This window comes from Muscardinus avellanarius (genome assembly GCF_963383645.1).
Source record: "Muscardinus avellanarius genome assembly, chromosome: 1".
In the NCBI taxonomy this organism is placed as follows: Eukaryota; Metazoa; Chordata; class Mammalia; order Rodentia; family Gliridae; genus Muscardinus; species Muscardinus avellanarius.
The window spans coordinates 239,294,292-239,307,624 of record NC_137786.1 but is presented as its reverse complement, the minus strand read 5'-3'; the positions used below and the strand labels follow the sequence as shown (position 1 = coordinate 239,307,624).

Here is a 13,333-nt window from a genome sequence, read left to right as displayed (position 1 = left end):
AGTTGCCGAGGGCCACACTCAGTAGCCGAGGCTGGCTTCGAACCTGTGCGATCCTCCTGTCTCAGCCTCCCAAGCGCGGGGATTACAAGCGTGCGCCACCACGCTTGGCTGAGACTCTGTTTCAAAATAAAGAATAAAATATAGGGCTGGGGGTGTAGCTCGGAGGTAATAATGCCCCTGGGTTCCATCCCCAGTACTGAAAAAAAAAACTAAAAAGGGGCAGCCGACGGCCCAGCGCGGAGGCCCGCAGCGCCCACCCGCCCAGCCTCGGCCGCGGGGGCGGGGCCGCGGGGGCGGGGCCTCGCCGCCCGTCTCCGATTGGCCGGGGCGCGCGGGGCATTGTGGGCCGCCGCGCTCGCGCCGTCCGCCGCCGCCGCCCGCGTCTCGCCATGTCGGGCTCCCCGGTGAAGCGGCCGAGGATGGAGTCGGCGCTGGAGCAGCTCAAGCAGGTCACCACGGTGGTGGCGGACACGGGCGACTTCCACGGTGAGCCTGGCGGCCGCGGTCGGGGAACGAGGCCGCCGAGCCCGGGGCCTCGGCCTGCGCGCGGCCGCTGACCTCCCCGCCGCCGGGGTCGGGGTGGCCGGGCTCGGAGGGCGCCTGGAGGCCGCGGGAGCCGAAGGCAGGCTCGCGGCGCGGCGGGGCCTCGCGGGCCTCCCTGCGGGGGCGCCGGGCCGGGAGGGCCACGGCCAGCCGCCCGCTGCGGCCCGGTGGGAGCCGCTTTCACGCGGACGGAGTGAGGGCCCGAGCCGGGGAGAGCTCGCAGGTGGCGTGCCCCGGGCTCGGGCCCCAGCACCCCAAAACCAGCTTCCGCGGTTAGTGCGTCGCTCCGAGACCCGCGCAGAGCAGAAGAGCCGTGTTGCGTGTTTGCTGTCGGTGAGAGACTTCCAGGAAAACCACGGACGTGTGTGACCGGTACAGAACTCCTTCCTCAATTTTCTGCTTTCTCACGGTGACTGGAGGAACAGGCTTTAGCCTCTGGGTAACTGAGTAAGCGTATTGTTTATCTGCCAGAGCCTTGGAGAGATGAGGCGTGTTTGGCTGCGGATGTAAAGAGGATGTACTCAGTGATTGGCTGGGGTCTAGTGGCAGGTACCAGGCCCACCCGACGGGAGCGGTGGGCTCTGCGGGGGACCTCAGGAAGCCTGTGGGGTGCTCCTCACTGGGTAGCCACTTAGGAAGAGGCAGAGTGCCAGCAAAGCGGCAGCACCTGTTTCTGTTCCTCAGCTCTTCCCATCTTTGAGCGGAGAATAATTTTCAGTGTCCGCCCCAGGCAGGGCAGAACCCCCTGTTAGACCTCTCAGCAGTGCGGGACCAATAGCTAGATTTTTGTCCGGCCGTACCAGGAGGGACCTGGGGAAAGTCTAAAGCCAGTGTTGACTTTTAAAAATGGATATTAACGAGTTTATTTAAAAACTCACTCAGAAGCTGGGCGTGGTGGCACACACTTGTAATGCCAGCATTAGGGAGGCTGAGACAGGAAGATTGCAAGTTTGAGGACAGCCTCAGCTACTACTTAGTGAAGCCCTGTGCAACTCAGTGAGACCCTGCTTCAAAATAAAAAATAGGGCCAGGCGTGGTGGCACACAGTTGTAATCCCAGCATTCGGGAGGCTGAGACAAGACGATCGTGGTTTGCGGACAGCCTCAGCTACTTAGTGAGGCACTCTGTAACTTAGTGAGACCCTGTCTCAAAATAAAGAATATAAAATAGGGCAGGGGGTGTAACTCGGAGGTCAAATGCCCTGCAAAAAAAAACAAAAACAAAAAAAATAGGGCTGGGGGTGTAGCTCAGAGGTAGAAGAGCTGGGCGTGGTAGCATACTCTTATAATCCCAATACAGTAAAAATTGGGCTGGTGGTGTAGCTCGGAGGTAAACTGCCCCTGGGTTCAATATCTAGTACAAAAATTAAAAGAATTAAAACTCACTAATTTATAGTGTACATTCATAAATGTGTGATTTGTAAATAGTGCTTTGGGTTTGAAGTCTGTAGTGTTTTTTTTTTTTTTTTTTTTTTTTTTTTGGTGGTACTGGGGGTGGAACCCAGAGGCTTTCTACCTCCGGGCTATACTCCCAGACCTTTTTTTTTTTTTCCATATTTTATTTGGAAACAGGGTCTCACTAAGTTGCTGAAAGCCTCACTGAGTAGCTGAGGCTGGCTTCGAACCCTTGCGATCCTCTTGTCTCAGCCTCCCAAGTGCGGGGATTACAAGCATGCGCCACCACGCCCGGCTTGAGGTCTGTAGTTTGTGAGTGAAGTTTCTTAGTTCCTTGGGGGCACCGGCCTCTGAAAATAGAATCAAAGCTTGTGCTCCTCCCAGAACAACTTTCCCCTCATTTTACATTCAGCTTGAGGGTGCCTGGACCCTGAAGCCCATCTGTTGGCTCTCAGGGAGCTGAGTCCAGGTCATCAAATGTGCTATGCATGTAGTCTACCACTGAGCTATAACCCTGGTCCCCCCCTTTATTTTGAAACAAGGTGCTCCTTTCTCGGCCTCCCAGTCCTGGTATTACAAGCGTGCACGCCATGCCCGGCTTTGATCTCCCCTTATTGTGTAGTTTATGAAGCTAGGGATTAAAACTAGGGCCTCCTGCATGCTAGACAAGCACTCTGCCTGGAGTGTAGCTGACCTACATTCCCAGCCCTTTTTGGTTTTTGGTGGTACTGGGGATGGAACCCAGGGGCATTCTACCTCTGAGCTACACTCCAGCCCTGTTTTTTATTCTTTCTTTTGAAACAGGGTCTCACTGAGTTGCAAAGGGCCTCAGTAAGTAGCTGAGGCTGGCCGTGAACCACAATCCTTCTGTCTCAGCCTCCCAAGTGCTGAGATTACAAGCGTGCACCATGATGCCTGGCTTCAGCCCATTTTTAATTTATTTTGAGACAGGGTCTTACTAAGTTGCACAGCACCTTGAACTCATAATCCTCCTGAATAAGTGGGATTACAAATGTGCACCACCATTCCCAGCCTTGGTTTTGTTTCTAATTGTGGTAAAAGCAGTTTGCTAGAAGCAGACTTGAGTAAAGGGCAATTTTATACAATGAAACACTCCATTTCCATACAAAGCTCAGTGATTTCTGGCACACCTGAGCCAGCACTGTGCCAGAGAATACTTTTTCTTAACTCCTTATTTTGAAATAAGTGTAGACTCAACGAAGTTGCAAAACAGAGCCCGCGAACCCTTTGCCCAGTTCCCCAGTGGTGTCCAAAGCAGGCCCAGGCACTGGTATGGGCTGTGCTGCTGCCGCAGATGTGGCTTCGCCCCCCCCATTTCCAGCCTGCACTGGGGTGTCTGCATTTGTTTCGTAAGTTGAAGATTTATATAACCATAGGGCACAGAGCCGTCCTGTTCACAGGTTCCTGTGTGCCTTCCTCCCTCCCCGTGACAGCCCTTAACCTGTCCTCCATCTCTGCAGATCTGTGAAATAGACTAAATCAGCCCGTGTTCTGACCCTGCTGTCTCTGCCCACTTTTCATTGAGACAGCAGGTTAAGCCCATTGGTTTCTCTGAACTCCTGAGAAAGGAGGAATGTGTTAATACAGACAGTATTTATTGTAGCTAGCTAGCGCCTGGTGTCTCTTCTCTCATTGCCTTGGGGCCAGTGCCTCCCAGCGGCCGCCGGGCCACAGGGTGCACACCAGCAGCGGGCAAGCCGTGCTCTCCCCGGTGCTGAAGTCAGCCCTTGCAGGCACGTTTGCTCTTGCACCTGCCTTGACTGCTGTCTTATCTCTGCAGATCTCTCTCCTAGCCGGCCTCTGATGCGAGAAGCGGGAGAGCATTTGTCCGGGGCTGCTGGGGCCTCAGGTTCCAGGAGGCAAGCACTCCACTTACTTGCTGCTTTTGAAAATTATCTCCCTAGCCATCGATGAGTACAAGCCCCAGGATGCCACTACCAACCCGTCCCTGATCCTTGCCGCAGCCCAGATGCCTGCCTACCAAGAGCTGGTGGAGGGGGCCATTGCCTATGGCAAGAAGCTGGGCGGGTAAGTGCAGGCCCTGCTGTCCAAAGCCCGCTCTCACCCACCTGGAGTCCGCTCGTGTTGGTCCAAGTGTGGTTGGCATGGAGTAAACTGTGCCGTTGTGCATGTGCAGGCCGGAGCGTTGCCAGTGTCCGCACCCTCGGTGGAGATGCAGAGCACGTGTAGCGCCCCAGGGTGTCTCCCCACCATGGCCAGAGTCTGCAGCTCTGATGACCGCTGGCCTGCCTGCTTGCAGTCCATCATTTATTTATGTATTGGTACTTAGGATTGAGTCTAGGGTATGTTGCCTCTGAGCTACACCCAGCCCTACTGCATTCTTTTTGTGTGTGTGGTGGTACGGGGGATGGAACCCAGGGGCCTTCTACCTCTGGGGGCTACACTCCCAGACCTGTTTTTTATATTTTTATTTGGAAATAGGGTCTTTTAAGCAAGTGAGGCTGGCTTCGAACCTGCGCGATCCTCCTATCTGCACCTCCTAAGTGCGGGGATTGCAAGCGTGTGCCACCACGTCCGGCTCTCAGCCCTAGTTTTTATTCTTTGTTTTGAAACAGGGTCTCACTAAGTTGTGGGGGGCCTCACTAAGTAGCCGAGGGCTGGCTGGGAACCTGTGATCTTCCCGTCTCAGCCTCCCAAGTCCCAGTGTCAATTATTTTTTTATTTTTTGGCAGTGCTGAGGATTGAACCTAGGGGCATTCTACCTCCAAACTACACCCCCAGCCCATTTTCTTTTTTAGTCCCTATTTTGAAAGGGTCTCACTGAGTTACAGAGACCTAAGTAGACACTAAGTAACTGAGGCTGGCTCTGAACCTGTGACCCCCTCCCAACCTCTGTCTCAGCCTCCCAAACACTGGGACAAGCATGTACCACCACACCTGGCTCATTTCTTTACTTCTTATTTCTTTTTCTTTTTTTTTTTTTTTTTTTTTGTGGTACTGGGGATGAAACCCGGGGCATTCTACATCCGAGCAACACCCCCTGCCCTATTTTTTATTCTTTATTTTGAAACAGGGTCTCGCTGAGTTGCAAAGGACCTCACCAAGTAGCTGAGGCTGGCCGCGACGTGAACCGTAATCCTCCTGCCTCGGCCTCCTGAATGCTGGGATTACAAGCATGCACCGCCATGCCTGGCTAATCTTTTTTGTTTGTTTTTGTGGGTTTTTTTTTTTTTTTTTTGTACTGGGGATGGAACCCGGGGGCCTTCTACCTCTGGACTATACTCCCTGACCTATATTTTTTATTTGGGAATGGGGTCTCTTTAAGCCAGCGGAGGCTGGCTTCAAACCTGCGCGATCTTCCTGTCTCAGCCTCCCAAGCGCGGGGATTACAAGCGTGCGTGTGCCACCATGCCCGGCTTCTTTTTATTTATTTTTTAAACAGGCTCACTGAGTTGCAAAGGGCCTCCCTAAGTAGCTGAGGCTGTCAACGACTGCAGTCCTCCCGTCTCAGCTTCCTGAATGCTGGGATTGCAAGTGTGCGCCACCACGCCTGGCTTCCAGTGAACTTTGATAAATATAGTGGTGCCCTGTTACGTCAGTGCTGGAACACGTCACTCCCAGAATGCTCTGTGGTTCTCTTTGCTGGGTTCCTGCTTGCTCACCCTGGCAGCCACAGACCTACCTTTGCTGCCCATGGGTCTGCACTTTCTAGACGTCGTTTCAAGTTTTCTCAGGTGTAGTGCCAGCCAAGAGCAGTGCCCAGCAGGCAGTGGCCTGGGGCAGGATGGCTTCCAGAGGTCGGCTTGGCTGGGTCCAGTGGCCTGTAGCCTTCTCCCCGACCGAGTGTGATGGCCTCTCTGCACACTGCCCTGGCCCTTCACCGCAGCTGCTCCCCACTTCTTCCTCTTGTGGTGCTCCTGCAGTGGGGTGGCCACCACACAGTCCTGCTCCTGAGTGCAGGAGGCCCATGAGCTCAGACCGACCCTGGCATGAGTCCTCTGTGTGTTCGGTGGGCTGGTGAGGTCCCCTTGGAACAGCACCTGCCTCTACCTGTTGTCCACCCAGGCAGCTTGGGAGAGATTAGAAGGCTAACTTTGGCAGGCATGGTGGCGCATGCCTGTTATTCCAGTGCTTGGGAGACACGACAGGAGGACTGTAGGTTTAGAGCCAGCTCAGCAACTTGGTGAGAATCCCCACAACTTAGACCCTGCTTAGAAACAAACTTTTTTTTTTTTTTGGTGGTCCTGGGGTTCCTGGAAGCCCTTCGACCTCCGGGCTACACTCCCAGACCTATTTCTGCATTTTTATTTGGAAACAGGGTCTCCTAAGCCAGCGCGCGCGGCTGGCTTCGAACCTGCGCAATCCTCCTGTCTCCGCCTCCCGAGCGCGGGGATGACGAGCGTGCCCACCACGCCCAGCCACAGACTTTTTTTTTGAAGTCATGGTTTATCGAGGTGCAGTTACTGAGGCTCCGCTCGCTGCTTACACGAAGTCTCACAGGATGTGCCGAGCACTGTCCCGTGGTGGCTGCAGCTGAGGTGTGGGGTCGCCTTGCTGCGCGCCTCCCCAGCCCCGGCTCACTGCGCCTCTTGCGTCCCTACAGTGCTGCCTCTCCCGGGCCACCACGTAGATGATGCGTTTGGTCTCTGGGCGTGGTTGTATGTTTCTAGGGTGCAGTGTGATGGCTCGGAACGTGGACATGATGTCTGTCAGGTCAAGGTGATCAGCAGCTCAGTCTCCTAGCTTATTGTTGTTATTTCTTTGGGTTGGGTGAAGGTGTAAGTTTTTGCAAGTGCCAAAAGATGGAGGGGTTTCTTTTTGCGATGATGAGAAAGCCCTGGAAGTGGACGATGGCTGCACTGGAATGTGACTGCTTAATGCTCCTGAGCTGTATGTTTAAAATGATGAAGATGGCAGTTTGTGTGGGGGGGCACTGGGGATAGAACCCCAGGGCATTCTACATCCAAGGACACCGCCGCCAGTTTGATTTTTATTTTGAAACAGGGTCTCACTAGGTTGATGAGAGCCTCCTTACTTGCTGAGACTGTCCTTGAACCTGCAGTCTTTATCAGCCTCCCAAGTATGTGTGTGTGTCTGTGTCTGTCTGTCTGGGGAGGGAACCCAGGGGCATTTGATCTCCGAGCTACACTCCCTACCCTATTTTGTATTCTTTATTTTGAAAGAGGGCCTCACTAAGTAGTTGAGGCTGTTCGCAAACCACAATCCTTCGGTCTCAGCCTCCCAAATGCTGGGATTACAAGCGTGCGCTACCACACCCCGCCCAAGTACTGGGATTATAAGTGTGAAACACCGTGCCTGGCTAGGATGGCAAATTTTTTATTCTTTTTTTATTTGCAGTACTGGGGATGGAACGCAGGGGATTTTTACCTCTGAGCTACACCCCCAGCCCAATTTTTTATTCTTTATTTTGAAACAGGGTCTCACTGAGTTGCAGAGGGCCTCACTAAGTAGCTGAGGCTATCCACGAACCTTGATCCCAAGTGTTGGGATTACAAGCATATGCCACCATGCCCAGCTTTATTTTTGAAACAGGGTCTCTTGGAGTTGCAAATAAGCTGAGGCTGTTTGCCAACAATGATCCTCCTGCCTCAGCCTCCCAAATGCTGGGATTACAAGCGTGTGCTGCCATGCCCAGCTTAAGATGACAAATTTTACGGTATAGGAATTTTACTACAGTAAAACAGAGGAAAAGGAGGTGCAGGAGAAGAGACCTGGCAGAGGAACCCAGCACTTATTTTGCAGGCACCATGGAAACCTCAGTCCTCTAACCCAACCTTTCTCCTCTGAACTGCAGGTCGCAGGGAGATCAGATTAAAAACGCTATTGATAAGCTTTTTGTATTATTCGGAGCAGAAATACTGAAGAAGATTCCAGGCCGCGTGTCCACAGAGGTTGACGCGAGGTAGGCGCACTGGGCAGGGCAGCGGCTAGCTCCTCCTCTGATGTCGGGCAGTGTCGGGGATTGGGAGGCCTGCTCCTCCGTGATCTCCCTGCCACCCGGTGATCTCTAGGCTTGCCTTTCATCAAAACAGCAGAGGACTGGCCCAGCGCTGCGTCTCGTTGCCCGGCCTGCTGTGCGCTTGGGTGGAGGGGCTTTGCTCACCTCCTTGACTTGGATCTGCGCCGTGCACTTGGTTTCCCTGGCAGCCTTTACGACTGCGGCCCCCCTGCTTTTACAGGTTGTCCTTTGATAAGGACGCCATGGTGGCCCGGGCCAGGCGCCTCATTGAGCTCTACAAGGAGGCTGGAATCAGCAAGGACAGAATTCTTATCAAGCTGTCGTCAACCTGGGAGGGAATTCAGGCTGGAAGGTAAGTGTTCAGGGCTCAGGGTTTGCCTCCATTCAGGGCAGGCAGGGCTGCCCTCTGCTCCAGGCCCAGAAGGCCTTTCAAAGCAGCCAGCAGGGAGGAAAGCCTGGGTCAGGGAAAGCCTAAATGTCTAAATTTTGATTTTTGTTTTGTTTTTGTGGTGGTACTGGTAATAGAACCCAGGGGCATTCTACCTCTGAGTTACACCTCCAGCCATGTAATTACAGTACCTGGGAAGCTGAGACAGGAGGATTGTAGGTTTGTGGCCAGTCTCAGCAACCTCTTGAGGCCCTCAGCAACTTAGTGAGAACTAGTTTCCAAATAAAAAATAAAGTAGGGCTGTGAGTGTAACTCAGAGGTAGGATGCCTCTGGGTTTAGTCCCCAGTACCATAAAAACAAAAGGGTAAACTATCACCTGGCATGTGCCACATGCCTGCAATCCCAGTACCTGGGAAGCTTAGACAAGAGGATTGTAGGTTTGACACCACTCTCAGCAACTTAGTGACACCCTGTTTTAAAATAAAAATTAGAGTCAGGTATAGTGGTGCACATTTGTAATCTAAGTACTTGAGAGGCTGAGACAGGAGGATCACAGGTTCAAGGCCATCCTCAGCAACTTAGTGTGGCCCTCCACAACTTTAAAGACTAAAAATAAAAAATAAGCCAGGCGTGGTGGCGCATGCTTGTAATCCCGGCATTCGTGAGGCTGAGATGAAGGATAACGGTTTGGGGACAGCTTCGCTACTTAGTGAGGCCCTTTGCAACTCAGTGAGACCCTGTTTCAAAATAAAGAATAAAAAACAGGGCAGGCTGTTGAGGCCAAGGTGACAGCCCACTGCAGCATCTCCCTGGATGTGGCTGCCTCGGAACGACGTCCTACTTTGCTGCCTTCACTTGTCCCGGCACCCCGCCTGCGTACGGCCCTGGGTGGCCGCCTGGGCGTTGCAGCTAAGGGGAAGCGTGTGGCAGGCTGTGTCTGGCCTCTTACACTGGGCGTCTCGAGGTCCATCTGTGCAGCACCAGTGCTTCACTCGGTTTTGCAGCTTAGTAACTGTCCCTGCGGGGCCAGCACGTGTCCCACCCCTGCAGCTGGACACGCGTTCCACTTGGGCCTCTGAGTGATGACGTGAGCATGAGGTGGCGTTCAGAGCAGACATGCCTTCACCTCGTGCTGGTGTGGGAGCGGGGCTGCTGGTCATGTGGCCACTGGGAGCCTCAGGCTCCTCCCTGGCTCTTGGCATGGTGTGAGCACTGCAGCCGTGCTGGGACCCGTGTGGCCACCTGGAAGAGGTGCTTCTGGGGAGGGGCCTGAGCAGAGGCTAGCTGTCCAGCCCACGGCCTAGAGGCTCAGTCCTGTCCTTGGGATCCACCCAGGACGTCCACAGCAGCGAGGACTGGCTACTGGGTGAAGTATTGGGCCTGCTGTGCCGAGGGACTTCTCAGGAGGCGCCACGGGCGCAGGCTGTGCTTGCTTGCAGGCCCAGCAAGGGCAAGGTCCCACCTGTGGCCAGGGAGGACAGCGCGACCACAGCCTGCAGCAGCTCTTGGCTAGCTCTGGTGGGATGAGGGCCTGGGGTCCTGGTGCTGGCAGGCGTGTGGGCGCTGGGGACCTCTCTCGCCTCTGTCCCTGTTGTGCATGCTAGATGGAGATCTCGATCACTCGTAAGCCACTGTTCAGAGGCGGCCCTGCCGGCTGCAGGCTCACCTTAACAAGGACGCCAGGGCTCCTTCCATGAGAGGCAGCCGGCAGCCCCGCGTGAGCACTCACCCGCCCATCCCACAGGGAGCTGGAGGAGCGGCACGGCATTCACTGCAACATGACGCTGCTCTTCTCCTTCGCCCAGGCCGTGGCCTGCGCCGAGGCGGGCGTGACGCTCATCTCCCCCTTCGTGGGGCGCATCCTTGACTGGCACGTGGCCAACACAGACAAGAAGTCCTACGAGCCCCTGGAGGATCCTGGTGAGTGGAGGCACGGAGGGGAGGGGCCGTCGGGCGGGGCAGGTCAGCTGGCGCTGCCTGTCCTGGAACTTGGCTAGGTCTCCTCCAGGGGTAAAGAGCGTTACCAAAATCTACAACTACTACAAGAAGTTTGGCTACAAGACCATCGTCATGGGCGCCTCCTTCCGCAACACGGGCGAGATCAAAGCGCTGGCGGGCTGCGACTTCCTCACCATCTCCCCCAAGCTCCTGGGGGAGCTGCTCAAGGACACCACCAGGCTGGCCCCTGTGCTCTCGGCCAAGGCGGGTAAGGCGGGCAGCTGTGGCCACCGATTGGGCAAGGCCGGGTGGTCCTGCTCCTCCCCCTGCCACCCAAGGGCAAGCGCTGCCAGGAGACAGGAGGGTGAGGCTCGGCAGGGGTCTGGGTTTCCTGATGCCAGGTCACCAGCACAGCCTTGGGGGGGCCAAGGGTCAGCCCTGCCAGGGTGGGCATGGAGGTCATGGTGTCCCCAGCCCAGGCCTGTGACTTGGAGAAGATCCACCTGGATGAGAAGGCCTTCCGCTGGCTGCACAACGAGGACCAGATGGCCGTGGAGAAGCTCTCCGATGGGATCCGCAAGTTTGCCGCTGACGCTGTGAAGCTGGAGCGGATGCTGACGGTGAGCCCGCCTCGGTGTGCCCTGCCCTGGAGAGGCCGGTGGACTGGGCAGAGATCGGACTGCCTCCAGCCCTTCCCAGGACGCAGTGAGGCCTGCACACACGCAGCCTTGTTAGCGCAGATGGGGCAGCCGTGTGACTCCTGCTGTGCTCCTTCCTAGGAACGCATGTTCAGCGCAGAAAACGGGAAGTAGTGGCATCTGAGGCTGGACCCCAGACCCACGCTGCCTCTGAGCTGGGGTTTGACTGCACATGGCTTGTGACGAATCTCGCATCTTACAGAAATCGAGCAGGGACAGATCATGGGTTTCTGATTTTTGTAAAATTTGACTAACGCATTAAAGCAGTTGCTTTTCCTGTGCCGTTTGGTTTCACTGGATAGGGACTGGGAGATGGGGTTGAGCTGAAGACCCTGTCAGTAACATACCTGTCTGCTGAGCGTGGGTATGAACTTGTGGTCCTCCTGCCACCTGCCCCCCTAGTCACAGCTGGGACCCAGGTGTAGGCAGGCAGCTGGAAGCCTGTGCCTGTGCTCCTGCCCCTTGGACGCGCCAGCAGAGCTGGGGGTCACAGCCAGACATTAGACTTGCGTTGGGTCCCCAGGGTGTATAGATGGGGGCTCCTTCTTCACGTCCAGAGCCAAGGTCAGGCCCGCAGGTTTTAAGGATGGTGTGATGGGCCACCTTCAAACCCCTGGGAGTGACTTGTGGGGTACCCCTCCTATTACCCAGAAACACTGGGGCGAGGAGCTGCAGGCAATAGGGCTACTGGACCAAGGAGTGCCCTGTGCCTGCTGACGGTCAGCACAAGGTCCCCACTCCTGCAGATCAGCCCCTCTGCCTCCCATGCCAAGCCTGGGCCTGCACCCCACATGCCTCCTTGTAGAGATGAGGGCAGTCGGGTGGCAAGCATCTGCACCCAGGGCTGCCCTCAGCCACGACCCACGCAGGACTCTTGGACAAGCTCTACTACCCCCTCCGGGTCACACCAGAGCTGGCCAGGGCACTGCTATTTGAGGCCAGGTGTCCTCACTGCGGCCTGCCACCTCTGGGTCCCTCACTCCCCAGCTGCCCAAAGGCCCTGTCCTGAGAGGGTAAGGGTCTTCTGCTTCCCAGAGCAGGCGGCAGCAGGGTCACCAGGGCACTGCAGGCTGTGCAAACTTCGGGGTGGAACTCACCAACACCAAGGTCACCTGCTTGTGTGTGACTCACCACCCCACGGACCAGCAGTCTGTTGCCTCTGAGGGACTTCTGGTTGCTTATTCTGTTAAAACAACTCAAAGCTTTCGGTGACTGGCTTCTTTCAGAGCACGTGATCAAAGTCCATCCTTGCTACATTACATATTGTGTGGTGCTGGGGATGGAACCCAGGGGCATTCTACCTCTGTGCTGAACCCTAGTCCTTGTTTTATTCTTTATTCACTAAGCTGCTGAGGGCCTCATGAAGTAGCTGAGGCTGGCCATAAACCTGTGGCCCTCCTGCCGCAGCCTCCCAGGTACTGGGATGCCGTATTACTATTAGAACCTCCTCTTTTTTTTCTTCTTGTGGGTCTGGGGATGGAGCCCAGGAGCATTCCACCTCTGAGCTACAGCCCCTGCCCTATTTTTTATTCTTAATTTGAAACCGGGTCTGAGTTGCAGAGGGCCTCACTAAGTAGCTGAGGCTGTCCGCGAACCGCAATCCTCCGGTCTCAGCCTCTCGAGTGCTGGGATTACAAGCGTGCACACCGCGCCCGGCTAGAACTTCATTTCTTTTTACAGCCAAATAGGTCACTATACGAATGGCTGTCATTCATTTTGAATGGACACTAACATATCAACGACTAATGCCATTCCATTGTATAGGAGCCACGAATTGTCCACTTTTTCCTTTTTTTCCTTTATGGTACTGGAGATTGAATTCAGGACTGAATGTAACTGAGTTACATTCCAAACCCCCAACTCTTTTATGGAGACGGGGTCTAAACTGCCCAGGCTGGCCTCAAACTTGAAATCTTCAGGTTCCCAAGTGGCTGGAATTACTGTATATAGTGCCAGCAGGCCTGGCTTCTTTTATTTTTTGGGGTGCTGGGGTGTGAATTCGGGGGTACTCTCTACCACTGAGCTACAACCCCAGCTTTTTTTTTTTAACTCTTGTACTGGGGATTGAACCCATGGGCATTCTACCTCTGTGCTATACCCTCAGCTCTATTCTGTGTCTGTTTCTGGGGCTTGAACCAGGCAGTCTACCTCCGAGCTACACCCCCAGCCCTATTCCATACTTTATTTTGAAAGAGGGTCTAAGTTGCAGAGGGTGGGTGTGAACTTGTGATCCTCCTGTCTCTGCCTCCCAAGTACTGGGATTACAAGTGTGCACCACCATAGCCAGCTCTATTTTTTTTTTTTTTTTTTTTGGCGGTACTGGGGAAAGAACTCTGGGGCAATCTACCTCTGCACTACACTCCCAGTCCTATTCTATAATTTTGAAACATGGTCTCACTAAGCTGCAGA

General features: G+C 54.8%; 1 protein-coding gene across 1 annotated transcript; it reads left to right on the top strand.

The window, feature by feature from the left end:
• Nucleotides 1-389: 389 nt before the first annotated feature.
• Nucleotides 390-11,038, top strand: TALDO1 (transaldolase 1; the record flags this gene model as incomplete). Its single annotated transcript, XM_080698656.1, has 8 exons — nt 390-486; nt 3,863-3,986; nt 7,735-7,842; nt 8,120-8,251; nt 10,033-10,208; nt 10,297-10,494; nt 10,701-10,846; nt 11,006-11,038. 8 exons carry the CDS (start codon nt 390-392, stop codon nt 11,036-11,038), a joined length of 1,014 nt encoding a protein of 337 aa, XP_080554782.1.
• Nucleotides 11,039-13,333: the final 2,295 nt, after the last annotated feature.